This window comes from Lepidochelys kempii, chromosome 17 (genome assembly GCF_965140285.1).
Source record: "Lepidochelys kempii isolate rLepKem1 chromosome 17, rLepKem1.hap1, whole genome shotgun sequence".
NCBI classification, from domain to species: domain Eukaryota; kingdom Metazoa; phylum Chordata; order Testudines; family Cheloniidae; genus Lepidochelys; species Lepidochelys kempii.
The window spans coordinates 2,028,196-2,055,286 of NC_136396.1; the positions used below are offsets into that span (position 1 = coordinate 2,028,196).

The following is a 27,091-nucleotide window of genomic DNA, read 5'->3' on the forward strand; positions in this document are numbered from 1 at the left end:
GGGGAGCCGAAGTGACAAACACTCCCTGCCGATCGCCGGTGCTTGGCACCAGAGACGGGAGGCCCCCCCCGCTCCCTGCCGATCGCTGGTGCTTGGTGCCAGAGACAGGAGGCCCCCTGCTCCCTGCCCATTGCTAGGGCTCTGTGCTAGAGACGGGGGCCCCCCGCTCCCTGCCCATTGCCGGGGCTCAGCGCAAGAGACAGGGCCCCCCACTCCCTGCCCATTGCTAGGGCTCGGTGCTAGAGACAGGGGCCCCCCGCTCCCTGCCCATTGCCGGGGCTCAGCGCCAGAGACAGGGCCCCCCGCTCCCTGCCCATTGCTGGGGCTTTTCACAGCGATGACGCTCACAGTGCCACCAGTCCAATGCCCACGCTGCTGCTCTGCCAGCCAGCATCTCGGCGGTCCTTGCAGGCCACTGCTCCGTGATGGGAAGGCAGCGTTACTGTCTCTCCGAGCCCCCAGGGCAGGCCTGGCCCCACACACCAGCTGGTCGCCCCATGCTCTAGTCCCCTGGAGGGGGTTGCCGCAGCAGAGAGGGAGCGCCCCACCCACACTGAACGCAGGGTTACCTAGCAAGCCGGCCGGCCAGAGCCATGTGAGCCCTGGGCGGGAGGCAGCCAGCACGACAAACCCACATGAAACCGGCACACCCAGAAACCAGCCCAGGCTCAGCCTGCCAGCCTGGGACGCCTGCCGCCTGCTCGGGGTGGGAGCCGCACTCTGATCCCTGCATCGAGGCAGGATCGAATCCAGTCGATCACCCTGCACCCCCACACCCCCCGAGGTCTCAGCCAGGCGTCTCGCTCCAGGCCCTGCCCCCTCCGCACCTGCTCCAGCAGCTGGATGGTCCCGGCCTGCTCATCCAGCTCCTCCTCCTGGTCCTTGACCTTCGCCTCTAGGTCCCGCAGCTGCTTCTTCACCTTGGCCAGGGAGGCCTCATCCTTGGACTCCTGGGAGGAGACGTCTTGGAGCTCGGCCTCCAGGGCTTCCACCTTCTGGGTGAAGCTCATGATGTCGGAGTCTCTGTCCTGGAAGAGAGAGCAGGGAGCGCCTGCTGAGCCGGCCTCACCGAGCCGCCCGGCCGCAGCCCTGCCAGCGAGGGGCAGGGGAATGGGCTGGCCATTCTGCTCACCTGCAGCTGCTGCTTGAGGCCGAAGACCTCTGTGATGAGCATGTCCTTCTCCCGACTCAGCTTCTCCCGCAGCAGCTTCTCTCGCTGGGCTTCTTCGTGAGCCTGAGCGAGCTCGCTGTCAAACCTGAGACACCCACGGCCAGGCCGTCAGCTGTCCGCACGCCAGCTCAGCTCAGGCACCAAACCCACTCCGTGCCGGAGCGCCCTCCCCCTGCGCTCTGCCATAATGCTGCTGTCTGCCCAGTCACTGCCCGAGGCAGCATCCGGGCGGGACGAAGCCGAGACCGGCAGGGGCTGTAGCCCCTGTTGAGGTGGTGTACCTGGCTCCTGCCCAAAAGGGCATGCATCTTTCCCCACCCCCCAGCCGGGACCCCCCAGGAGATTCCCGGCCAGCACTGAAGCCCTGGGGAGCACCAGGACACAAGTAGCTAAGCACCTTCCTCCGGGAAAAAGGCCATGGTGCTAATGCAGCCAGGACAGAGCCAGGACAGCCTGAGGCTGCTCAGCGTGGGAGGCAGGTGCAGCGTCACTTCCCGCCCCAGCCCTCCTTCCTGCTCAGCTCTGTCCTGTCACTGCCTAGCCCGCCGGCAACGCAGATTCCTGGAGCTGTGCAAGGAGCTGGCCCCCGCCAGACAGCCAGGAGAGCCCTGGGGGACAGCGGATGCCCCGTGGAGCAGGACAGGAGCCTGGCTTGATGCTTGGGTCCAGGAAAGGAGGGAAATGCCTCTGCAGGGTGCGTGTGCTCTGGGAGTGATTCCCAGCTCGAGAAGATGACCCCGCGCTACCTCTGGGCGAGCAGCAGGAGGGGTCGCTGCTGAGCGCGCGCCTAGCGTCTCTGGCAGGCACATACTCGGGGCGGCAGCCCCGCCCCCCGACATGGCAACGCTCTCTCTAACTGCCCTCCCACTACGTCCAGGTGCTGATCCTGGCCACCCCAGGCAGCAGATCCCCAGTGGGGCAGGGGAGCCGAGGCAGTGGGCACATCGCTCCCTGGGCACAGCTCCTGCTCTGACTGGCTAGAGGAGGCACGGCGCTGGGAGAAGACAGAAGATTACTGGTTTCTCATTGCTGGGCCCCCATCTCTGCAGTACTGTTAGGGGAACTGTTTCAGAAGCGGCGCAGGGACTCAGGGTACGTCTACACTAGAGCTGCAGGTGATTCCCCGCTTGGGCAGACATACGCACGGTAGCTCTGATCCAGCGGTGTGGCCGCCCGGGGATGTGCCCGGGGTGGTGAGCCCACCTGGCCGCCTGGAGTGCACTCGTTCCATCGGAGCTAGCGTGGGTATGGCCGCTCAGACTGGGAAGCGCCCCCAGCTCCCCGGTAGACGTTCCCGCAGGAGCCCAAGGGTGAAAACGGACCTAGGCTCCTAAGTCCCTCAGGCCCTTCAGAAAAGGTCACTCCAAAGACACAAGGCGAGTCCATGGCTGAGCCAGGAACTGAACCCGGGGCTCTCTCGCCAGAGGCCACTGGGCTTCCTCACGCCCACCTGCTGGCTCTGCCTCCGAGGCTGGCCCGGCCGGGAGTGGGACTGGCCTGGCAGCATGGCACATTCAACCAGCCCCGGCAGTGTGCTCTCCAGCTGGGCCCAGGGTGGGAGTCCTCAGGAGAGGAAGTGTGATGAAGTGGGACTGTTCTTAATATTTCCTCTGAATAGTGTGAGGGTGCCTCAGTTTCCCCTAGGCAGTTCTTAAGTCTCTAGGGGGTGGGGTAAGGGTGTATAATCACTGCGGAGCCCTAGAGGGCAGGTGTGTGCAGGGGTCTGGACACAGAGAATGGCCGACACCCTGTTTCCTGACAACTGATGGCCTGGGCCCTTCCCCCTGCAAGGTGAGAGCTAAAGGGTTGGAGAATAAAAGAATCCGGTGACCTCCTGGCCTGGGAAAGGGACAAAGCCCAGAGGAGGAGGGGCTGGAGGGAGTTTTAGTTTGGGGCTGGCTGGGACATGGAGTGAAGTGCAGACGTGGTTGTCTGACTCACTGGCCCCAAAATGGACCCGGCTGAGGGGTCCTGTTCTCTGCACCTACAAGCTCTGTGTTAGACCACGTTCCTGTCGTCTAATAAACCTCTGTTTTGCTGGCTGGCTGAGAGTCCCGTCTGACTGCGGAGTCGTGGGGCAGGACCCTCTGGCTCCCCCAGGACCCCGCCTGGGGGGACTGGCTGGGGGAAGCGCATGGAGGGGCAGAGGATGCTGAATGCTCCGAGGTCAGACCCAGGAAGGGGGAAGCCAGGGGAGCTGTGTGTCCTGCAGACAGGCTGCTCACCGGAAGGCGACTGCCCCAGAGTCCTGCCTTGCTCCGTGGGGAGCAGTCCCGGAGCATTGCCCGGGGACACCGTGGCAGGGAGGAGTGCCCAGCACGCTCCTCACCTTCGCTGCTTCTTTTCCAGCTCGTGGCTGCGCCCCTGGTGCCCCTCCAGGTGCAGCTTGGTGTCCTGCAGCTCTGCCGTCAGGCGCTGACATTTCTTCTTCAGCTGGTGCAGGGCTCGCTGGCACTCCTCCTGGTCAGCCTGAAGATCCGCCAGCTGCGGGTGGGAGCAACAGGCACAGCTTAGGGCTCTGCCAGTGGGGGCCGGGCATCCCATCGCCTCCGCTCCACCTCCCAACTCAGCCACAGAGCCCTTGGGGTGAGCCCTTCCCGGGTTTGGGAGGGGAGCAGACAGCTGCACGGGGCTTCACGGAGCCAGCAGTGCGGGTGCAGAGAGGCTGAGTTCCGAGGACCCCGCGAAGGAGACGCTCTGCGGCATGCGGCCCGGGCACCCCCACTGCCAGCCTGCCAGGGCCCCGGGCCGCACAGCACGTGGAGACGACAGGCGCCCCTCGGCTCACACAGGGCAGGGCCTGCTGGGAACCGCCGGCTCAGCAAGACGCGCACCCTGCGTTAACAGTAAGGGCAGCACACGCTGCCACGTCGGCCACCGGGAGGCTAAATAACCGGGCGCCTGGCGTCAGTCCCCGGTGGGGGTCACCCGTGCCTATGTGTACGTATGTGTGGGGGGGTCACTGGCGCTGGGGGGGAGGAGACGGCACCGGTGCACACGGGACGGGGGGGGTCACCGGTACGCGTGCGGGGGGGGTCCCCCGACAGGGCCGGCCTCACTTACTCTTCTCTCCTGCTGCCTCTTGCTCTGCTGCTCCAGCTCCAGCTTGTCCTCAAACTCCTGCTGTACGCGCTTCTTGGTGAAATCCAGCTCGCGGACGGCTCGCTCGTACTTCAGCCGCCACTCGCCGCCTGCGGGAGGGAACCAGAGCCCCAGGCTGAGGATCTCTCCTGAGCAGACCCCAGACTGGGCTTGCGGAGTGCATGGAACAGGCCAGGGGAAGCGGGGGTCTCGCTGCTGCCATATGTGCTGAAGGCGGATGGTGAGAGCCCCCCACATGCCCCGGGAGCAGGGGGTGACCCCACTGATCAGTAACCACGATGCCCTGTATGTAGGTGGGGAAACAGAGGCATGGATCGGGCAAGTCACCTGCCCAGGGCACAGAGTGAGACGGGTGATGTGCCCCCGTGTGTGGAGATGGAGGAGGAGCAGAGGGCAGGGAGTGAGGGGGGTTTTGGGGGGCTGCCTGGGGCAGGCCAGCACCTGAGTCATCATCGTCGAGCTCCCCATTGAGCTCGGCCGCCCGGATGAGCCGCGCCTCCATCACCTCCATTTCCATGGAATCCATCTGCTTCTTCAGCACCTCGTACTTGGCCTGGGAGGGGGAAACAAGGCCCAGGTTGGTGCCAAGGGGCAGAATGGGGCACCCGGCCCCTGGGGGAACAAGGCCCAGGTTGGTGTCGAGGGGCAGAGCAGGAGTTTCTGCATAGGCACAGGGGGCATCACCGGACCTGGTGGGGGAGCTGGGCGTTTGTGGGTAGGACAGGGGGCATTGCCAGACCTGCGGGGGGGGGGGCGGGGAGCCCAGGGCTGGGGGAAGAGGTGGCTGGTGTGTAGGCATAGGGGGCATTGCCAGACCTGGTGGGGTGGGGGGGCGGGGAGCCCAGGGCTGGGGGAAGAGGTGGCTGGTGTGTAGGCATAGGGGGCATTGCCAGACCTGGTGGGGGGGGGGGGGGGCGGGGAGCCCAGGGCTGGGGGAAGAGGTGGCTGGTGTGTAGGCATAGGGGGCATTGCCAGACCTGGGGGCGGGGAGCCCAGGGCTGGGGGAAGAGGTGGCTGGTGTGTAGGCATAGGGGGCATTGCCAGACCTGGGGGGAGCAGGACCCATTGCCGGTGTGCGGCTGGGTGTCCTGCTCCAGGCTCCCACAGCCCCTGCGAAAGGAGGCTGCTCTCGGAGCAGAGCTCACAGGCAACGGTGGAGTGCGCCGGCAGCCAGCCCCCCTCACCTGCAGATCCTTCATCTCCTTCTCCGCCCGCAGCCGCTCGGCCGTCTCCGCATCCAGCAGCTGGGAGGCCGACTCCCCCGTGTGCCGCTCGTCCGTCAGCTCGGCCGTGAGCTCTGCCACCTGGGGATCCGCAGTGCGAGGCTGAGCGGGCGCCATGGCCGGGGCGGGGGGAAGGGGCAGTGCCCAGGGATCGCAGCAAGGCGGGGCCTGGCAATGGGGCCTCCACAGGGACCAGGAAAGGGACCCACCCCTCTCCCCTGTACCCGCCAGACCACACAGCAAGCCTGGGAAGGCAGCTGGCACCGTGCCCACATGCCCAGCCTGACATACCCTGCTCTCCAGCCGGTCGCTGCCTAGCCGCAGCTCGCTGCGCTCTTTCTCCACCTTCTCGAGCTTGCCCTTCAACTGCTGGATCTCCTCCTGGAACAAAGACGGCAATGAGGGGGGGCATCACCAGACCAGGGCTGGGGGAGCCCAGGGCTGGGGCAGCAGGGCCCCTCCAGGCAGCAGGAACTGAGCTGTTAGTAACTGATGCCAGTTTGGGGGTCTCAGCCCCACAGTGCTGCTGGCCCCCCACGCCAGCAGGGCTGGGAGGGGCATGCAGGGGGCTGGGGCTCTCTGTGCTGAGCACTCTGCATGGCCTTTCCCGCAGCCTAGTCTACGACAGGATGTCACTTTCAAACCCATCTCTGGAGTGCATCTTCCCCCCACCCCACGTCTCCCCGCTCTCCTCCACTGCCACCTCGCAGAATCCAGCATGCAGCCAAGGTGACAAGGCCGCAGCTGGGAAGGGCTCCGGGCTCAGCACCTAACGGGCCCATGGGAGGGTCCCAGGAGCTGATCCCGGCCCGGCCCGGCCCAGCCCAGCGGCCTGCAGATGGCAAAGGGGCACCCCCCACCTCCCCGTGCAGGAGGCTGATCTGAGGCAGAGGGAGCGGCACGGCTGGGCCCAGCAGCTCCGCCACGCTCCAGCCGCAGCCAGAGACAGGCGAGAAGGGCTCTCGGCTACCGGTGGACTGACCCCTTGATGCCAGTAACCCGAACGGGCTGCGGGAGGCTCAGGCCGCCCGGTCAGCATCACACACCCACGTAGACGTCGCCCATCCCTTCTGCCACTGAGGCCAGGGGCACCCCAGCGCAGGGGGCTCTGGCTCGGCCGGCAGCGCCGCCAGCCAGGCCCAGGGCTGGGGGCAGTCGGGGAGGGCAAGGAGGAGGCAGATGACAGCCTGGCACACTCTAGGTTGGCCTCCTGCCCTTCGACGGCTGCCAGGGGAGGTTTCCTTCCCAGGCACTGAGCCGCAGTTCTCCAGCAGAGGGGAAGGGCCAGGCTGCCAGCCGCCCCCACACAGTGCAGCTGCCTCTCGGCACAGAGCTTTAGCTCCATTCGCCACGCCTGGCAATCGGGCCCATGCGAACACAGCCTCTTGCAATGCTATCGACAAGCCGATCCAGAAATTAGCCAGGTATTTGCTCCTTCACTGGAATCAGGCTGGGTGAGAGATGCCCGGCACCCCGTCCTTGCACGCCTCCCCCTGAGTGTGCACGCGTACCATGGCTCCTCACATTGCCGTGCAGAGCCCAGGACAGAAGGTGACCCAGTCTGAGCCCTGTGTGACCCCCAGAGCAGGCGGGAACTCGCCCCAAAGTCCATTTGTGGAGGGGGTTCCCTGCATGCTTCCCAGCCCAGCAGCAGCACTGCCATGAGCCGGCTGGAAAACCCTCCTGAGGAGGGGGCAAGGCCAGTTTCCCATTTGCACTCCCCTTCAGACAGCCCGGAGCGACTCCCGTCCCCGGAGCGGCTGCGGCTGAGATCCTACGCACGTCTTTGCCCCGGATCTGCTCCTCTGTCAGCTGCACCTCGACGAGGGGCCGCACGGTGGTGAAGAGCTTCCACCAGGGCCAGTCCTTCACCCCCTTGTTCTTCTTGATGTTCTTCTGCACACAGCGGATAGCCAGCTCCTGGATCTGGGGAAAGCAGCCAGGGTCAGGGCAGCTCCACCCTGGACCAGAGCTGCCTTCCCTGCACTGAGTGACTCCACCCGGGGGAGCCCAGCACCTGGCTTTGCCAAGAGGCAATCCCATGTGGAGAACATGGAGACCTGGGCCAGTGGGGAGGCATTGCCTGCCAGGGGCCTGGTGGAGCAGAGCCCCCGTCTGCCTGCATAGCCGCTCCTATCACCCTCCCTAGAACAACTGCACCTGGTTTCTTTACTGCTGGATGAATCCAAGCTCCCACGCAGCCATCAGCGCTAATCCTGCCGACACCCGCACAAGCTCTGCTTTATGGACTCTTCAACAACACAAGTAAGAGCTGACACAGCTACTTATCTTAATGGAAGAGCCCCTGCCCCGCGAGCCGCTCACAGCCCCCTTGTGTGCAGGGAGTGCCAGCTTGCAGGCAGTGCCTATGTACCCATAACATTGGCTCCCTGGCTCCAGCAACAAGACGAGGCAGGCTGCAGCCTGGAGTGCACAGAAGCCAGCGGGAGATACCTCCCACTCCCCAGCCCCCACGCAGCCCTCCTGCCCAGCTCCTCAAGAGGGGGCGGCTGCCGGCACGCTGGGACCTCACCGGAAAGCCGGGGAGAGCAGGAGCGGCTCCGTCTCCTCCGTGCTGGGTGCCCTGCAGGACGCAGGCAGGCAGGACCCCCCCAGGGGAAGCCCAGCTCGGAGGGGGCGGCGCTCGAGGCAGAGCTGCCCATTTTAGGTGAAGTCATGCAGCTGCCGGGGTGGTATGTAAACGGGAAGGGGACCGGGGGCGGGCGCGGCAGGGGGGCTGCCCTGCTGAATACCTTTCTCTTCTTGAAGTGCTGGCGTGCCAGGAAGCCCCTGCACGCAGCCTGGAAGAGTGCAATGTTCTTGCTTGTTTGCTCGTCTCGCTGCTCCTCAAGCTTGGCCAGGGTCCCTGCCCGGAAAAACGCCTGCGGGGGAGGAGAGCAGGTGAGCAGACCCCCGGGGGGCAGACGGGGGCCTCGCCCCGGACACTGCAGAAAGCTCAATGCCCCCATCCTCACAGGCACCCGGCATCGCCCACTCTGCGAGCCAGCCTGGCCCACTCGTGCACAGAGCGGCCAGTGTGTGGGTGGGGGGCCGGAGCGCGGCCGCACCCTGCACTGTTGGTCAGAGGGGATCCGTGCAGCTGGCAGCACCAGGCAGAGCCGCCACGGTGACAGCCTGGCACGAAGCCAGAGGCTGCACTGGAGACAGGCAGCTCCCTCCGACCCCCCAGCATCTCTGCCTCTCCTTGCCTGGAGCTCCCCAAGCAACGGCAGCTCTGTGCAACGCTGCTCCCGCAGGCTTGCCTCCCCGAGACCAGACTGCTCTGAGCTGCCCCCACTGCCGGAGCCAAGCAGGGGGCCGGGAGACAGAGGTATAGGAGTGACCCCAAATAGTCTCACACCCACTTGGCTGGCCTCACGGACAGAACAGCTCCCATGCCAGCTTGCTGCCTTCAGGCAGCCTCTGCCACTGCCCTGGGCTACAGCATTGCCCGCCGTGCCGGGGCACAATGTGCAGCCAGACCACCCCAGCCCCTCTCCTGCTGGGGCCGCACCCTGGAGATGAGCTGTGACTAACGGACACAACCCTTACACAAGGTGGGTGCAAATGCCACAACTGGAGCCTGATTGGGACCTGTGTGCTTTGGACCAGACAGAAGGGGGGGACGGACGGCTAGGGAGCAGACTGACTGGGGGACGGACGGACAGACGGCTGGGGAGACGGACGGCTGGGGAGCAGATGGGGCGATAACCCGCCCCAGGGGCCGCGCAGAAGGCTGGTCTACCAGGCTGGGCCAGAGGCGGTGCAGTCGGCTCGCCTCTGCCCTCGCTCCAGCGCAGCGTCTCCCACCACCGCCTTACTCTGGGGGGCCCCGGCTCCGGCCCCAGACACCCCTAGGTAACAATAAGCCAGAGGAGTCACTGCAGAGTGAACGCATCTGTCCGACAGCAATGGCTGCGATGCCCCGTGTGCAGATCCAGGGTGGGGGGTCCCTGGTGCTGGGCTGGGAGAACATGACACGTTCACTTCCACCCCCATGCTCTCCGAGGCCCCGGCTGTCTTCTCACATGAGCCATGTGGCACAGAGCGGTCTGGCCTCTGCCAGGAGACGAGCTGGCCCTTCAGGGCTGCTGTGCCTGGCCAGCCCAGGGAGAGGTGCCAATCCCGGACGGAGGCCCCCCGCAGCGTGACGTGCCAGTCGCCCCTTGCAGTCAGTGCCATGGAGCAGGCCTCAATAGTAGGTGGTCCTGGCACTCGGCCCTCCAGCGTCCCCTGCTCCTGAGCAGGGGAGAGACACCGCGGCCGCTGGCTCAATGGCCCCATCCCTGGCAAGGCTGCCCCTGTGGTGCTACTGGCTGGTGGTAGTGGGGGCCTGGGTGGGCACTGGGGCCGGGCAGAGCTCGCCCAGTTTTTATTCCTTCAGCCCACTGGAATTCTGCGGGCGGGACGTGCAGACACAGCCCCTCCTGTCCCAGCATTCAGTGTGGGGAAGCCTAGCCTGGCCCGCAAACCCGACACCCGGAAAGAGCCTTTGTCTCCTGAAGCTGCCTGGCCTCCTGGCCCCCTTCCCACGCTGTACAGCTCAGCCTGCCTGACCCACTGCAGACAGGCCACGCTCCCATAGGGCTTCGTCTGCCCCAGGCTGGGCCCAGAGCAAAGGGGAAGGCAGGCAGAGCTTGTACCCAAGAATCCCCTGCTCCCCCCGCCTGCCGGGGTGGTCCGTGGTCAGGGCGGCACTGACCTTATGGGTCTGGGGAGCAGGGCCCAGGCCTCCGAGTACCAAGGACTCAGAGTAGCAGCTTGGGCAGGGCAGGGAGCGGGAAGCTATGCTGCAGGGGGGCTCGCAGTTGTTTGAGCTGCCGCTGTGAACACTGGGGCCTGAGATCTTGCATAACTTGGCTCTGGGGCCAGATGGCTGCTTCATGGCCCCCCCCATCCCAATGCTCAGCCACTCAGAGCTGGGGGCACCAGCGAGCAGCACCCCACGCCCCCAGGGCCAAGCAGAGATCCTCTGCTGCTCTCAATACACTGCAACCCAACTCATGCTCCCCTGGTGCCACTTCCAGAGTGTGTGGGGGGTGTGGACAAGCAGTGCCAAGCAGCCCTCCCCACAATCCCAGCCCTATGCTGGGAACCACCGATGGGACATGGGTGAGAGACACGGACGCCTCATGGCTGCAGCCTCTGTCCCCAGCAAGGTGCACAACGGCCCCGTTGCCACATGAGGTTCTGGGAAGCAGCCTGGGCTGAGTGGCCAGGAGGAGGTGCGCAGTGGGGCAGTGAGCTGGCCTGCCCAGGCGAGGCTCTGCAGAGGGAGCAGTGCGCCCACGGGGACTCGGCCCAGTCAGCTGGGAATGTGCTGTCAGCCTGGCCCTGCTCTGCTGCGATCCCCCAGCACGCACCATGGCCAGGGACCCCAGCAAGCATGGTGTGGGCACCAAGAGGTGCCCCATACAGCGCGTTTGTGACTGGCTTCACCTCCCCGAGGGGCAGCACTGGGGTGCCGAGCCTGCCAGCCCGCTAGGGCGAGGGGCTGCGCAGAGCTTGGGACGGGCCCCCGAGCGGCTGGCTGGGAACAGCAGGAAGGCTGGGAGGCTTACCCGGCTCAGGCCCATGTGGTAACTGCTCTTCTCGAGGTCCAGCGATTCCAGGAGTTCCTCCACAGCCTGCAGGAAAAAGGCGGGGGGGGACTCAGCTGCAGGGAGGTGTGGCAGGAATGCACGGCTGTACTCACAGACACGACAAACACTTCCCAGCTGAGCTGGAGTTCCGCACTGCTAGCGAGCCCCGCTGAGAGCAAAGGGGCACCGAACCCAGTGGGCAGCAGAGTGCTGACATGCCCCTATCCCCCGCAGCAGGGCACGTGCCCTCTGCACTCAGGGGACTCCCTCTTGCACTCCCAGCCACACAAACTGTCTCCAGGGAGAGCTGCTTGCTCCCCATCGCTCCCCAGGCAGGCACGTGCTGCCAGCTCCGAGGTGCAGCGAGCGCGTCCCCGCCCCAGGTCCCACATGCCCGTCTAGGGGAAGGAAGAGGAGGTCACGGCTAGCCAAGGGAGCCTTTGTCTCCTGGAGCTGCCTGGCCTCCCGGCTCCCTTCCCACACTGCACTCAGTGCATAGCTCAGCTTCTCCGCTGCCCACGCAGCCAGTGCCCAGCTGCCAGCCAGCCTGGCCATGGGACACACTAGATGGTAGGCAAGGGCTGGAGAGGGGCCACCTGCCTGTCCCACTGGGATGTGCCGGTCCCCCCTTCCGTGACCTGCCTACACAGTCCTGGCAGGCCGCCAGGTGTGTTCAACACTCTTCCAGTGCTTAGTGGTGAACCAGAAAACACGGCCCTCACTGGGGTCCAGACCAGGTGCTTCATGCGGCTTCGTCCTGCATTCCCATCACAGGCTAGAGCCTTCACACGGCCGGGCGTTAGCAATGCCGCCAGCTAGACCCCACTGCGAGCACAGAAGGTCTTTGCCAGCTGCAGGGCTAGGCTCAGGCCAACGGGAGCCCTCAGCAAAACCCAGCACGTGGGATCAGTCCTCTCCGCTGCAGAGCTCGACCAGCACAAATGCCCAGTGCGGAAGAGCCAGCTCCCCACTCTGTGAAACGCACTGTGCTCCCAGCCACAGCAAAGCCCCTGCCTGGTCTCTCAGCAGCGGGAACCTCTGGAATCTGCCACCCACCCCTATAAGCCCCCAGGCCACACCACTCGCTGCATGACCTGTCCCTCTCCAGCCTCGACTGCAGCACTGTACACAGACTCTCCCACTGACAACGCCTTGTGGGGCTCCGGCACTTCCCACGTCCCCATCCAGCACCTAGCACAGGGGCCGTGGGAGTGGGGCTTTGGGGAGCCACGACACGACACCTGCCGGGAACAGAGGAGCAGGGGCACGCGCCAGGCGCAGACAGTCTTCAAAAGAGGAGGGTCAGCTGCAGCAGGCTCCCTTTCTCAGCTGAAGGGAAGGGGCCAGTATCCAGAGCCTTGGCTACACTAGGCTCCGCGGGCACTCCTCTCACCATTCTCTAGCACGGCCTCTTCCAGGGGCAGCGTGGCCTGGGCCGAGAGCACTGGCCTGGCACTCAGGAGAGCTGAGCTCTATGCCCAGCTCTGCCTTTGGGCAAGTCACTGCCAATCTCAGTCTCCATTCCCCGTCCCGAGCTCTTCAGGGCAGGCACTACCAGTGTACGTGCAGCCCCTGGCACCATGATCTGGGCACCGCCATCACGCGACATACAGGGGCAGCTCTCGTGGCCTGCCCGGCTCCAACACGCACCCGTTTCTCGTCCGTGACGATGTAATTCCGCCCGTGTTTCTTGGTCAGGTGAGGGGCCAGAACGTCAAAGCGCCGCCGGAACTCCGAGAAGACCATGTGATCCGGGTAACCTGGGGTAGAGCACAGGAGAGCGGGCATGTGTCTTGGCCTCTGGCGCGGGAGGGCAGAGACTCAGGAGCCTGCAGGAAGGAGCTGGGTGGCGGTGGTGTGCACAGGGCTGCTTTCAGGCCAGCACCAGGTGCAGCTGCCTCACCCAGCACCAGGCCAGGAGGGTGAACAGCCCCACCTGGAGCCCCTGAAGGTGGAGCAGAAGGGGGTAGGGGAAGCAGTTCCCATGCCCCGCTGCCACAAAGCACGGTGGGGACCCAGCTGGGCTATAAAGCCCCGGGGAAGAGCCTGCCTGCCTACCTATTGCGTGGCCTCGCCCTCCAGAGGCTCTGGGATTGCCCCCCCCCCAGGCCTCGGAGTGCAGGGACTGTCTGGCAGCATCGTGCGCAGGACGCTGGAGACGCAGAGACCTCCCTGACACTTGCATCCACCCATGCCCAGTGCGCAGGGCCAGCCACCCAGGACATCCACACACTGCCTCTCCAAGCTGCACCTCTCACCCAGCCCTCTGCTGCAGTCAAGCTCCCGCCAGCCAAGGCCCAGCCACACGGCTGCAGCGGGTGCTGGGAGCACTCTGCCGCACCCCCAGTGCCAGGGAAGAGCCCAGCCTGGAGGGCGCCAGGCATAGGCAGCAGGCGTGATGTGGCCCAAAGGGCTCGTTCCCTGCGGAAGGGAGGGGAACGGAGAGCGAAACCACACACAGCCACTGAAGTGCAGCCACCTCTGGAGGGGGACCCAGCAGCTGTTTCAGACAGAGCCGCTCAGGCAATTCCTTGCCATTGCGGAGGGTGAGGGGCCCCATTGCAGTCCTGGGGCGAGAGGGCAGGTGAGCACCTGGAGACGCAGCGTCTCCATCAGCTCGTGCAAATCCCGCAAGGCGAGGCAGGGCCGGCCCTGGGGTGGGAGGCCCCTGTCTCCTGAGTCACGGACAGAGCCCAGCCTAGCGGCAGAGCTGCGGGAGGGCTGGCTTGGCACCCAGGGCCTGTGGAGAGCACTGGCACCTCGGACAGCATGCCGGTGAAGGCGTCCACGCCCAAGCTCTCGGCAGGGGCAGTGCACCATCCAACCATGCTACCCCCCAACAGCTGCCAGAAACAGAGCCTGGCTGTTTCTCAAAGGTGCTTTTACGTGGCCCTTGCTTGGCAACGTTGGCCTGGCTTTCTGCCAGCTCCGGAGAGAAGCCAGCCGAACGCCTGACTTGGGGACAGGGCTGAGGCGAGCATGTGTAACTGAATCAAGTGACTGGGGATCTTATGAACAGACCCTGCTGTGGACTGTACCTGGACTGCAATTACATTTATATGCAAAGATAGCAGAGTTGATGCTTCACTTCTTAGTTCATCATCGGTGCTATGGATGGGGGCTGAGCCTATCCCAGCCCAGGCGGCCGTGGGCAATCGATCCCGGGCTGTGCGAGCCACATTGATTTTGGTTCAGAGCAGTGATCTGGTTTTGAAATAATAAACACCGGCTCCAGGGCAGGATGTCCGTACTGATAAATGGAGGGCATCTCATTCTCTCCCCTGCCGAGCAGGGAGCAGCCCACCTGCAGTCAGCACTGACCAGCTGTGTCCCGTTTCTCAATCAGGGAAAGGGGCTGAGAGCCCTGGAGAGTGAAGGCCTCTCCCCACAGAGCAGGAACAGCCGGGGGAGCAGCACTGGCTCACACGCTCTCCTCTGCTGACCACTCAATCCCGCCTAGAGGGCCCAGCACCGGGACCTCGGAGCGCCTCCCACACGGCCCAGAGCTCTCTCGAGCTCTCCCGCAGGGTTGTTTGGTTTGGGAGGCAGAAGCAGGCACTGGTCTGTATCCCAAGCTCTCCGGGAGCGAGGCTCAGCCCCCCAGGCCTGTCTGCGGCACAGGGCCGGTGGGCTGTTCTCCCGGAAGGTTGCTCTCGTGGGAGGTCACAGCCGCCCGGCTGACGAGGGTGTGACGACGCGGGACTGTTCTTAATGTTTCCTCTGAATAGTGTGGGGGTGCCTCAGTTTCCCCTAGGCAGTTCTTAAGTCTCTAGGTGGTGGGGTAAGGGTGTGTGATCGTTGCAGAGCCCTCGAGGGCAGGTGTGTGCAGGGGTCTGGACACAGAGAATGGCCGACACCCTGTTTCCTGGCAACGGATGGCCTGGGCCCTTCCCCCCTGCAAGGTGAGAGCTAAAGGGTTGGAGAACAAAGGAATCCGGTGACCTCCTGGTCTGGGGAAAGGGACAAAGCCCAGAGGAGGAGGGGCTGGAGAGAGTTTTCGTTTGGGGCTGGCTGGGACATGGAGTGAAGGGCAGATGTGGTTGTCTGGCTCACTGCCCCCCAAAATGGACCCAGCTGAGGGGTCCCGTTCTCTGCACCTACAAGCTCTGTTAGACCATGTTCCTGTCGTCTAATAAACCTCTGTTTTACTGGCTGGCTGAGAGTCAGGTCTGACTGCAAAGCTGGGGGGCAGGACCCTCTGGCTTCCCCAAGACCCCGCCTGGGCGGACTGGCTGTGGGAAGCGCACGGAGGGGCAGAGGATGCTGAATGCTCTGAGGCCAGACCCAGGAAGGTGGAAGCCATGTGAGCTGTGTGTCCTGCAGACAGGCTGCTCACAGAAAGGAGACTTCCCCAGAGTCCTGCCTGGCTTCGTAGGGAGCAGTTCCAGAGCATCACCCGGGGACTCCGTGACAGAGGGCCAGCTCAGAGCCCAGAACCGGGAGCATGATCTGCTTCTCCAGAGATAAGAAGGGAGCTTGTTCTCCAGGAGCCAGCTCAGTTCTTAGCGCCTTTGCCGAGGCTGCCCCCTGGCATTAGCTGGCCCCCTGCTGTGATGTGAGCTGGGCCCCACCTCTCTCCATTGGGTGCCTGGCTTACAAGCAGGGTGAGTGTCACTTGCCTCCTTCCTGTGGGGAGGAAGGGAATGCCCCAGTATTTACCCTGGAATCCAGTTAAGGGATTTGCCTCCTCTTCATCGTCCACAGCTCAGAAAATTCCCATCTGGCTTCCCTGGTCCCTGAGGGCAGCGCCCGCCCTGGCAGAGCTGCACTGAATGCAGCAATGGGCAGTGCCACATGCCAGTACCCATTACCTGCAGTGATGAAGGACCAGTCCCTGGGCCCCTCTCTGCACCCCACAGGCACAGGGTCCCTCTCGTTTCTCTGGCCCTCCCATGCATACCGCTGTGAAGTCCAGCAGACTTGTTTGGATCTGGATGATGGGGCTGCCTGCACAGCAAGGAGCTGCACCCCTTTGCTCTGGAAGAACAGCCCTGGACCCGCGGGGAACAGCTCAGCCAGCCCACCACCCCAGAAGAGGGCACAAACCTTGCCGGTACATGCGCAGTGCGTCGAGGAGCCGGGAGCCCCTGATCTGGGCCCTCAGCAGGGGCACGTCGAGCTGCATGAGCCCCGCCTCACAGTGCTCCCCGTGCAGGTCCAGCTCACTGCTGCTGATCCGCCGGGCCGCCAGCCCCTTGGGGTCCCCGCTCCAGCCCTCCGCTTTGGGCAGGAGGCAGTGCACGAAGTGGACCTTCGACTTCTTGATGGTGTCAATCAGAGCATCCTGGGGCAGGGAGAGGATGGCTCAGCCTGGGCGTGCCAGGGGGCTTGGGCACGGCCTTCACCCAAGGTGGCAGAAACTGGGGTGAGTGACCTTGGGGCAAAAGGGCCAGAAGGAGAAACTGCCTCTAGGATCAGCCATGATTCTGCAGCTTTGTCTGGGGAAGGCAGAGCCCCTGCAGCTGGTGCCGTTGGGCTGGGGGGGGTCACTGTAACCCCACCGGTGGCGTTACCCAGCAGCCAGGAGCTTGGCCTGGGCCGTGGGAGGCTGCCCCAGCACAGAGAGCTTCACCCAGGTCAGATCTGCCCCCCTCCCACGTCTCCGCACTGGGGCTGCGCACGCAGCACCAACGGCAGATGCTGGTTCCAGCCTGGCACTGGGGGTAGTGGCCGCTCCCGCAGGGACCCCGGTACCTGCTGCCACGGTTACTGGGGCACGGAAGAGAGGCTCTCCCAGCGAATGTAGATAGACCAGATGGCAGAGGGGAACACCACCCCTCCAGGGCTCTCGGGCACAGCTGTGCAGTGAGGGCAGGGGGACCAGGGGAGCCCTGCCAGCAGGAGAAGTGGGGAGATGGGCACCCGCTGCCTGGCTATTTGGGCAGGTAACTTCAGCATTGCCTCCTGCAGCCAGGCCCATGAGCAATGCCTGGGACCCGCGCAAAGCACAAGGGACAGTGTGACCTGCAGTGCCAATATAAAGCAGCAGGGCAGCTGAGAGACGACATGGGCCAGTGCTTAGAGCAAACGGCTGGGCGCGGGGATTCCCGCGGGCTCCTAGCTCCATCCCTGGCTGTTGCCCACCTGTGGGAGACCGGGGCCCTGGCCCCTGGGAGCAGGGAGGGGTCATTGGAGCGGGCTCTGCCATGCTCAGGCTGCAGCTCACCCACTCACCACTTGCAGCTTGATCTGAATGCACAGCGACTTCTTCTTCACCGCTGCCACCCCCGTGGTGAAGGTCTTACGCATGCTGGTAGCCCTGCGCAGGGCCAGCTGAGACCCGCCTTCCAAGCCGGCGATGGACCCCGACAGCACCATGGCCGTACCTGCCCGGCCCATAAACAGGCTGCTGATGATTTTCCTGCCAGCAGAGAGAGAAGGTGACCAGCCGCCCCACGCCCTTCCCTGCCACGGCCCAGGGAAATGATAGAAATCCAGCTACAGCAGGCTGAGGGTGGCCATTACCGGGCACCGCACAGGACTCAGTGCCAGGATCTCGCCTGCTCTGGGGAGTGCAGGAATGTGCGTCTCAATGCACGACCTCCTGCTTGTCTCTGGGTCGGCTGAGAGAGCATATGTTAGAACCCATAGTCCCGTCCCCCCGCTGAGCGGAGGGCCGGGGACGCACGGGAGCAGAACTGCGCGACTGGAGTCCCACCAAGCACTCGGGGGGCAGGCAGCAGCAACCCCAGCGGGAGAGGCACAAAGCCAGCAGACACACCTGCACGGGCGCACGGAAGGGAGGCTGACGAAGCCCAGCAGGGCAGCTCCGGGAGATTGAAACATGGCGACTGCCACTTTCGTGCGGAAAGTGCCTGCATGCAGTCTGCCTCAGGCACTGGCAGAAGGGTTAGGAGAGCACCTCCTAACCCAGCGCTGGCGATGCCGAGAAATCCCTCCGCAGTCCAGACGCCAGACAGGGCTGGAAGCAGAGGCTTTGGCCCCAGCAGCACTGCGCACCCCTCCCAGGGGAGAGACGGCCCAGGCATGCTAACTCTTCCCCTAACCGTCCCTGGCACGATCAGATCACTGCTCTCGCTGCTGGCTCAACTCCACAGACCCCGAGGCGAGCAGCGCGGCGCTGGGCCATGGATGCCTGGCGGGGATGGGAACACACGGGTCACCAGCCCGGAGGCGGAGATGCGGAATTCACAGGTTTGCAGCAAAACCAAGACTCAACTTTCCAGAGAGCCTCCTGGGGCCCTTTAAACTAGCATTGTAGAGACCAGCGTGGCCCAGGACCACAGCCCACGTCTGTCACACCACACAGTCTGTGGCGAGAGGCCATGAACACGCAGCCTACAGCCCACTGCCTGCAGCGTGACCCAGCCAGGGGGGCAGAATGGTGGAATGGGGCCTGAGAGGTCACCCAGCCACTGCAACCGTGTTGCTCAAAAGAAAGAGGCTGCTTCTCCCCTTAAGAGCACAGTGACTACCCAGCTGCCCCCTGCTCAGCAGCTGCTCCTGGGGGACTGGAAATAACAATTTTGCCTTTTGATGAGCGTGATCCACCCCGGCAGAGGAGCCACGCCAGCCTCCCCACCCTGGGGGACGTGTCTTGTGCCTGCCCACCCCAGGCCCTGAGCCCAGCAAGAGCCTCTTACTGCACAGCCGCTGCTTACTTCTGAGAGTCCTGCAGGATAGCTGCAGCATGCTGAGAGGCTGGGTTCTGCCGGACATAATGCAGCCAGCCTGTGACGTCGTACTCCACCCAGTTGGTGCCGTAGCTGTGACCCAGGAAGAAGTGGTGGGGCTTGTCGCTGCGCAGTATCGGGCTGTGACCTGTAGGGACAGAAACCCCATCAATGAACCGGTCCCCCGCAGGCCAGGCACCAAGAGGGAATCCCTGCCCTGGGCCACCGAGGTACAAGAGCAGTGCTCCCTCGGATCTGTCCCACCTGTGCACGGAATGAATGTTGCGTGACACATCACCTACATATCGGTGCACATAACAAAATTCTTGTGGTGGGGGTGGGGCCAAGGGGTTCGGCGTGTGGGAGGGGGCTCAGGGCTGGAGCAGAGGGTTGGATGCAGGGGGTGAGGGCTCTGGGGTGGAGCCGGGGGTGAGGGGTTTGAGGTGCAGGGGGGTGCTCCAGGGCTATGGCGAGGAAAGAGGACTCCCCCCTGCACTCCCTCCCTGCAGCAGCACTTGGGCTTGGGGGGGAGAGGCTCCTCTCCTGGCCGTGGGATCTCTGGGGCTTGGGCTGCAGGAAAGGCACCCCTCTCCCGGCCCCACAGGTCTGGGCCAGGGGAGGCCTACTCCGGCCGCACCTAGATCCAGGCCGCCCCAGCAGGTCCAGGCCACAGACTGAGTCGGGGCCAGGGGAGGGGCGCCATGGCCGCAGCAGGTTGGGGGCTGGGCTAGGTGGGGGCTAGGGGAATAGCACCCCTCCCCCGGCAGGTCCCCAGGTGGGTTCCCTGAGTGCCTGCATGGCCACACAGCTTACAGGGAACTTAGCACAAGAGCCCTGGCAAAGCTCACACACAAGGAAACCGAGGCTACGTCGACACCACATAGAACTGCGCCAGTGAGTCCCAGAGCCCAGGTCAACTGATTTGGGCTCATGCTGAGGGGCACAGACGTGTCTGCTTGGGCTCTGGGCGCCTCCCCGGGTCTCCAGCCCAAGCCCGTACACCCAGTCGGCTATTGCTGGCCCTGCAGCACGAGCCTGGGGTGAACAGCACAGAACTCCCCACTGGGCAGAGCTGCCAGAGCTGGAGAGCAGCCCTACGCACAGGACAGGAGCCTCTCCTCCCTCATCTCCTGCCCAGATGCCCCACCTGCCCCTGGAGGGGTGCATGGCCCCACCCCGAGCCTGTGGGGCTCCTGGCACACACAGGCCACACGCATTGTATGGTTCCTGTACAAAGGAAACAACTGGACTGGAAGCCTCACTCGGGGAGAGCCAGGAGCGGGGGGCGGGGGAAGAGTGCAGATGGCCTGGCTAGGCCTGCAGAGGGGAGGGCTGGCCTCCCCCCATACCTTTCTTATCTCCCTCCTGGGGCCCGTAGTAGGCGAAGAGCCGTTCCAGCAGCGTGTCCTCATTCCCTGCAGGCTGCAAAGCCTCCTCCTCCAGCAGCCACAGGAGCCCACGGGCCTCATCCGTGCGGGCCAAGGAGCGCACCTGCAGAGACGGTCCCAACCGCACACATCACCCGAACTGTGTCTGCTCCCCACCTGCTGGACACGTGGGGACTGGCAGCATCGCTGGGCCAAGAGCCCCCCGGAGAGGGAGAGAGGTGCCGAGGGTGGCTATGTACCTGTCCTAGCCCTACGGGAGTCTGGGACACATTCCCCGGGACCAGTCAGAGCGAGCGGCAACGCCTCGCTCTGAGTAACACTGAATAGATTCTTTGCAGAGAAAGAATCAATACTTAATACCCGAGCCAGTAAAACACACGTCAGCCAGGAGCGTTCGCACTCAGCCACCGACGTACTCCACATCCAGAGACAGGCAAAACCATCGAGCAGAGCTCAGAGAGACGCACCCACCACATCTCAGGCCCACGCTCTCCCATTCTGACGCTGGCTGCTCCCCTGGCTTCTCGCCAGGTAGCAGGGCGAGGGACCGAGGCCCTCCCTGCCTCCATCAATCCGAGCCGTCTCCTGCTCCATGGGTCAGTCTCATCTCAGTGACCCTGCACGCATGGGCCTGGGCACGAGGTGAAGCCATTCAGGTTACTCCAGCAAGGCAATTCCTGCCCTGCAGGAAGGGGGCACTCGGGTCCCGTGGGCTTAGTGTTACTCAATGGCATGCACCCCACGGGAGGCTCACTGCCCTGTGCCTGCATTCATTTCACTCCTTTAACACTTTATGTCATTTTCTATCGAGCCTGTGGCAAGATCTCTGTGCAGGGAGAGTCGTTTCCCTGAGTGCCCTCTGGGCTGGTGGGCAGGGCTGCTAATGCAGCCGACTGCCCTGCCGCCCCCTGCACCGCAAGCCAGGCTACACAGTAAGGTTCCCCTGTCACTGCCACCCTGAGGATCAGCCTGGATGCCTTCGTTCCCCTTGGCAAGCCTGTCGCTCCCATCCTGCCAACATGCCCCAGGCACACTGCTCCTTCCCACGGATGCCAAGCCCTGGTCCTGCCCATTGAAGCCCTGCTGGGCCTTTTCTCCAGGGGAAGCTCTTAGAGCCGGAAATGACACTGGGCCTCCCTAAGCTCCCTGATGCTCCAATGGGCCACAGGACCCTTTGCTTTCCAGCCTGTGCTGTTCAAGTGCTGCTCAGCCCTGAGCCCAAGACAGCTGCCTTTCAGTGCTGGGGGCAGTGACCCTACACAGTCAGGAGAGCAGGCCCCCATGTGCCTCCCGCACCCAGCAACCAGCCCCTGGCAACGGTGCCGGTTTCCTAGGGAGCTTCCAGAGCCCCGCAGGCTACAGGTTCTCTGCGCCCCTGCCCAAGGCAGAGGGAGATGTGCTTTGCGGCACTCAGCCGCACTCTCCGGCACTGCCTGGGTGTTCAGGGCAGGGCCGCCCCCTGCCGTAATCACCGCTAGTGGGGAGGTGTGACGATGTGACTCAGCAGGGAGGGGGGAGTGTTGACCTGGGAATGTGCCCTGGGGATGGGAGACCTGAGAGCCTGTCACCTGAGCCAGGAGGGGGAGGGGGAGGTGACACCTCTGCCCAGGAATGTGAACAGAGGCTGCAGCAGGGAACCTGCTGGGTGGGTTTAGTTTCAGTTTGGGGCTGGGTGGAGAAACACAGGGAACCCCAGGGCTGGGGTCTAAGCTCCCTGCTCCCCCAGAAGGACTTGACTGAGGGGTCCTGGTTGTACCCACAAGCTCTGTTTGGGACTGTTCCTGTTGTCCAATAAACCTTCTGTTTTACTGGCTGGCTGAGAGTCTCAGTGGATCCCAGGAAGAGGGGTGCAGGGCCTGGACTCCCCCACACTCCGTGACAACTGGTGGCAGCGGTGGGATGTACTGCACCCCGTGAACGGCGCTTCCTGCAGTAAGTGACTGGGGAGCAGTAAAACGAAGGGGAATTGACGGGGACCAGGCGTGCTGAAGATTCAGAGAGAGACGGTTTCGGGGGGCGGTTAACCCCTGGGAATGTGTGACCAGAGAGAAAGACTTTTGCAGTAACAGGGTCCCCCGAGGGATTGCAGCGAGCGGTCCCAGGGGCGGAGGAGTCTGCAGCTCGACCCTGGCAAAGAGTCGGTGACCTCAAGAAGGACGGGCACACGAGGGGCTTTTCCTGGAAACCGTGGGAAGCTGCCCGGCCTGCGAGGGGCCAGCAGGGAGATGTACGCTAAACGCCTGAAGAGCGACCTGGTGGAGCTGTGCAGGCAGAGGGGGCTGCGCATCGGGAGGTCCACCAAGGAACAGCTGATTGCCCAGCTGGAGGAGAGGGATCGCTTGGATGACCCGATCCCTGTCCCTGAGGGAAGCTGCCCGGGGGACGCAGCGTGGGCCCTGGGGCCTGACCGGGCTGGGAGGGGTCAGACTGCTGCTGAGGACATCCCGAGACCCTTCCTACCTATGTCCGGGGGAGGGGTTGGGGGAAGCCCAGCGAATACCGAGGGCACCCTGACCCCGGCACCCAGCAGGGGATCCTCCCGGCGGAGCTCCCCATCCCTGGAGCGGAGGCGGCTGGAATGGGAGAGGGAGATGAAAATGAGGGAGCTGGAGGATCATGAGAAACAACGTCAACATGAGCGTCAGGAGAAGGAGAAACAACGTCAACATGAGCAGGAGGAGAAGGAGAGGGAGCGTCAGGAGAAGGAGAGGGAGCGTCAGGAGAAGGAGAGGGAGCGTCAGGAGAAGGAGAGGGAGCGTCAGGAGAAGGAGAAACAAAGACAGCATGAACTGGAGCTGGCCAGGCTGAGGAGCAGTGGGGCCCCGGCTGCGGCTGCGGTGAGTGTGGGGGGACCCAAGACGGCAAGGAACTTTGATAAGTGCTTCCTGGCCCAGCGGAAGGAGGGGGAGGACATGGATAGCTTCCTGACGGCCTTTGAGAATGCCTGTGAGCTGCACAGGGTTGACCCTGCAGACAGGCTCCAGTTTCTCACCCCCTTACTGGACCCCAAAGCCGTGGAGGTGTACAGCCGAATGACAGGGCCGGAGGCAGGGGACTATGAACTGTTCAAGCAGGCCCTGCTCCGTGAGTTTGGGCTGACCCCCGAGATGTACCGGAGAAGGTTCCGGAGTCAGCGTAAAACGCCTGAGGTCACCTACCTACAACTGGCCAACCGGATGCAGGGGTATGCCCGCAAGTGGACAGCTGGGGCCCGAGCTAAAGAGGACCTGCTGGACCTAATCGTACTGGAGCAGCTGTATGAACAGTGCCCTTCCGACCTGAGGCTGTGGTTGGTGGACAAAAAGCTCGAGAACCCCCAGCACGCAGGGCAGCTGGCCGACGAGTTCGTGAACAGTCGGTCAGGGGGTAGCCGGGAGGAGCCCCAAAAGAACAGGCCCCCCCCGATGCAGAGAGAGAGTCACCAGGGGGCCTCCCAGCGGGGAAATAGGGAGAACCCCCTCCCAAGGGGAACGCCTGGCGTCGGGCCCCTCCGACCTGCTCGAGGGGACCAACGTGACCTGAGCTGCTATCACTGTGGCCAGAGAGGCCACGTACGGTCCCAGTGCCCCGGGCTCAGGGACAGACTGAGCAGACCCAACCTACCCAGGGTTAACTGGGTAGGGACCCAGCTGGACGAGGGGCAGACGACCCAGGAAAGGGGGGCTGCCAGTTTACCACCTGCTCAGGAGGGAAGAGTACCCCAGGCCAGCTCCACCAGAGGGCTGGAGGCTCTGGACTCAGGGTGCTCAGTTTACAGGGTGGGCGCGGGGCTGTCCCTCCGGAGAGAGTGCCTTGTTCCCCTGGAGGTGGATGGGAGGAAGGTCAATGGATACTGGGATACGGGCGCGGAGGTGACGCTGGCCCGGCCCGAGGTGGTGGCCCCAGATCGGGTGGTGCCCAACACCTATCTGACCCTGACAGGGGTGGGCGGGACCCCATTTAAGGTGCCCGTGGCAAGGGTACACCTGAAATGGGGGGCCAAGGAGGGCCCCAAGGATGTGGGGGTACACCACCATTTGCCCACTGAAGTTTTGATGGGGGGAGACCTAGAGGACTGGCCAAGCAAGCCCCAGGCCGCCCTGGTTGTGACGCGTAGCCAGAGCCGGCGAGGGGCACTGCGCCCTGACCTCGGGGAGGGTATCACACCGGAGGCGCAGGACCCTACCCTGGTGGGGAGGGAGGGCCGAGGGGCACGGCTTAGAGAGGCGGAGGCCTCAGACCTGGCCAGCGAGAGGGAACCGGGCCCCGTCCCTGCCCCAGCTGCTGAGTTCCAGGCCGAGTTGAGGAAAGACCCCTCCTTGCGGAAGCTCAGGGACCTGGCCGACCTCAGGGTGGTACGGACCATGAGGAGAGGCTGCCAGGAGAGGTTCCTGTGGGAGAAGGGGTTCCTGTACCGAGAATGGGCTCCCACAAGGGAAGTAGAGTCCTGTGGGATCAGGAGGCAGCTGGTGGTCCCCCAGAAGTATCGCCGCAAGCTCCTGTACCTGGCCCATGACATCCCCCTCTCAGGGCACCAGGGAATCTGGCGCAGTCGGCAGAGGTTGCTACAGAACTTTTACTGGCCTGGGGTCTTTACCACTGTCCGGCAGTATGGCCGATCCTGCGACCCCTGTCAGAGGGTGGGGAAGGCCCGGGACAAGGGGAAAGTGCCTTTGAGACCTTTGCCCATCATAGAGGAGCCTTTCCAGAAGGTGGCCATGGACATAGTGGGACCTCTGAGCAAGACGACCCGGTCGGGGAAGAAATACATTCTGGTGGTGGTAGATTTTGCCACCCGCTACCCCGAGGCAGTGCCCTTAGCTTCCATTGAAGCAGACACCGTGGCCGATGCGCTCCTGACCATTTTCAGCCGAGTAGGGTTCCCCAAGGAAGTCTTGACAGACCAAGGCTCCAACTTCATGTCGGCCCTGCTCCGGTGCTTGTGGGAGAAATGTGGGGTCCGGCATGACTGGGCCTCAGCGTATCACCCCCAGTCCAACGGGCTGGTGGAGAGGTTTAACGGGACGCTAAAGATGATGCTGAGAACCTTTATGAACCAGCACCCGCAGGACTGGGACAAGTACTTACCTCACCTGCTGTTCGCGTACAGGGAGGTGCCCCAGGAGTCTACTGGATTTTCGCCTTTCGAACTGCTATATGGAAGGAGGGTGAGGGGCCCCCTGGACCTGATGAGAGACGAGTGGGAGGGGAAGGCCACTCCCGATGGAGAGTCAGTGGTGGAGTATGTCCTGATCTTCCGAGAGAGACTGGCTGAACTCATGGGCCTGGCCAGGGAGAATCTGGCCAGAGCCCAGAGGAAGCAGAAGGTCTGGTATGACCGCAGGGCACGGGCCCGTGCCTACGCCACCGGGGATCAGGTGATGGTTCTCATCCCAGTGAGAAAGAACAAACTACAGGCCGCCTGGGAGGGCCCTTTCAAGGTCGTCAAGCAGCTCAGTGAGGTAAACTATGTGGTGGAGCTGTCGAACCGGGCGCACCACCGCCGGGTGTACCATGTGAATATGATGAAGCCATATTATGCCAGGGGGAATGTGGTGTTGGCCGTGTGTGGACAGTGGGAAGAGCAGGGAGATGACCCTTTAGTAGATCTATTCCCTGGGACCAGAGCTGGTTTCCCCCTGGAAACAATTCCCCTCTCGGATCAGCTAACCCCTGCCCAGCAAGCTGAGGTCAGGGAGGTGCTGCATCCGTACCGACAGCTGTTTTCCAACCAGCCTGGACGCACTAATCTGACTGTCCACCGGGTGCAGACAGGGTCACACCCGCCGATAAGATGCTCCCCCTTCCGAGTCACAGGGAAAACTGCTCAGGACCTGGAAAGAGAGGTCCGGGACATGCTGGCTTTGGGGGTGATCCAGCCATCTGCCAGCCCTTGGGCCTCGCCGGTGGTGCTGGTCCCCAAAAAGGACGGGTCGGTCCGGTTCTGTGTGGACTATCGGAAGCTCAATGCCATCACTGTATCTGATGCCTACCCCATGCCCAGGCCTGATGAGCTCCTAGACAAGCTGGGAGGAGCTCGGTACCTCACCACCATGGACCTTACAAAGGGCTACTGGCAAGTGCCGCTGGATGCAGATGCCCGACTGAAATCGGCCTTTATCACCCCTCTGGGGCTCTATGAGTTCCTGACCCTGCCTTTCGGCCTCAAGGGAGCGCCGGCCACCTTCCAGCGCCTAGTGGACCAGCTCCTGAGGGGGATGGAGAGTTTTGCCGTGGCGTATATTGATGACATCTGTGTCTTTAGCCAGACCTGGGAGGACCACGTGTCCCAGGTTAGACAAGTGCTGGACCGACTCCAGGGGGCTGGGCTGACTGTAAAAGCGGAGAAGTGCAAGGTGGGGATGGCGGAAGTATCTTACCTGGGCCATCGGGTGGGGAGCGGCCGCCTAAAGCCGGAACCAGACAAGGTGGAGGTGATCAGAGACTGGCCCGCTCCCCACACCAAAAAGCAGGTCCAAGCCTTTATTGGGATGGCAGGATACTACCGAAGATTTGTGCCCCACTTTAGCGCCATCGCCACCCCCATCACGGAGCTATGCAAGAAGGGGAAGCCAGACAAGGTGGTCTGGACCGAGCAGTGCCAGGAGGCTTTCCGGGCGCTGAAGGAGGCTCTGGTCAGTGGCCCAGTTCTGGCAAACCCAGACTTTGACAAGCCCTTTGTGGTGTTCACCGACGCCTCAGACACGGGACTGGGGGCGGTGTTAATGCAGGAGGATGAAAAGGGGGAGAGACACCCCATCGTGTACCTGAGCAAGAAGTTGCTACCCCGGGAGCAACACTACGCGGCCATCGAGAAGGAGTGCCTGGCCATGGTGTGGGCCCTCAAGAAACTAGAGCCCTATCTCTTCGGGCGACACTTCACTGTCTACACCGACCACTCTCCCCTGACCTGGCTGCACCAGATGAAAGGAGCCAACGCCAAGCTCCTGAGATGGAGCCTGCTCCTGCAGGATTACGACATGGACGTGGTCCACGTGAAGGGAAGTGCCAA

General features: G+C 63.7%; 1 protein-coding gene across 6 annotated transcripts in view; it reads right to left on the minus strand.

The window, feature by feature from the left end:
- The window catches only part of MYO18A (myosin XVIIIA), a 168,716-nt gene that overhangs the window by 25,762 nt on the left and 115,863 nt on the right, over positions 1-27,091 (minus strand). For all 6 annotated transcript variants that reach the window (XM_073315968.2, XM_073315969.2, XM_073315971.2 and 3 more), the window contains 15 exons: positions 20,062-20,203; positions 18,701-18,860; positions 17,253-17,439; positions 16,125-16,362; positions 12,729-12,838; positions 11,058-11,123; positions 8,250-8,378; positions 7,279-7,422; positions 5,788-5,877; positions 5,458-5,577; positions 4,715-4,826; positions 4,235-4,362; positions 3,501-3,655; positions 1,133-1,256; positions 828-1,028 (listed from right to left, as the gene is read on the minus strand). In XM_073315968.2, the coding sequence (XP_073172069.1) occupies positions 828-1,028; positions 1,133-1,256; positions 3,501-3,655; positions 4,235-4,362; positions 4,715-4,826; positions 5,458-5,577; positions 5,788-5,877; positions 7,279-7,422; positions 8,250-8,378; positions 11,058-11,123; positions 12,729-12,838; positions 16,125-16,362; positions 17,253-17,439; positions 18,701-18,860; positions 20,062-20,203 (2,106 nt within the window). The remainder of the gene's footprint in view (positions 1-827; positions 1,029-1,132; positions 1,257-3,500; positions 3,656-4,234; positions 4,363-4,714; positions 4,827-5,457; positions 5,578-5,787; positions 5,878-7,278; positions 7,423-8,249; positions 8,379-11,057; positions 11,124-12,728; positions 12,839-16,124; positions 16,363-17,252; positions 17,440-18,700; positions 18,861-20,061; positions 20,204-27,091) is intronic.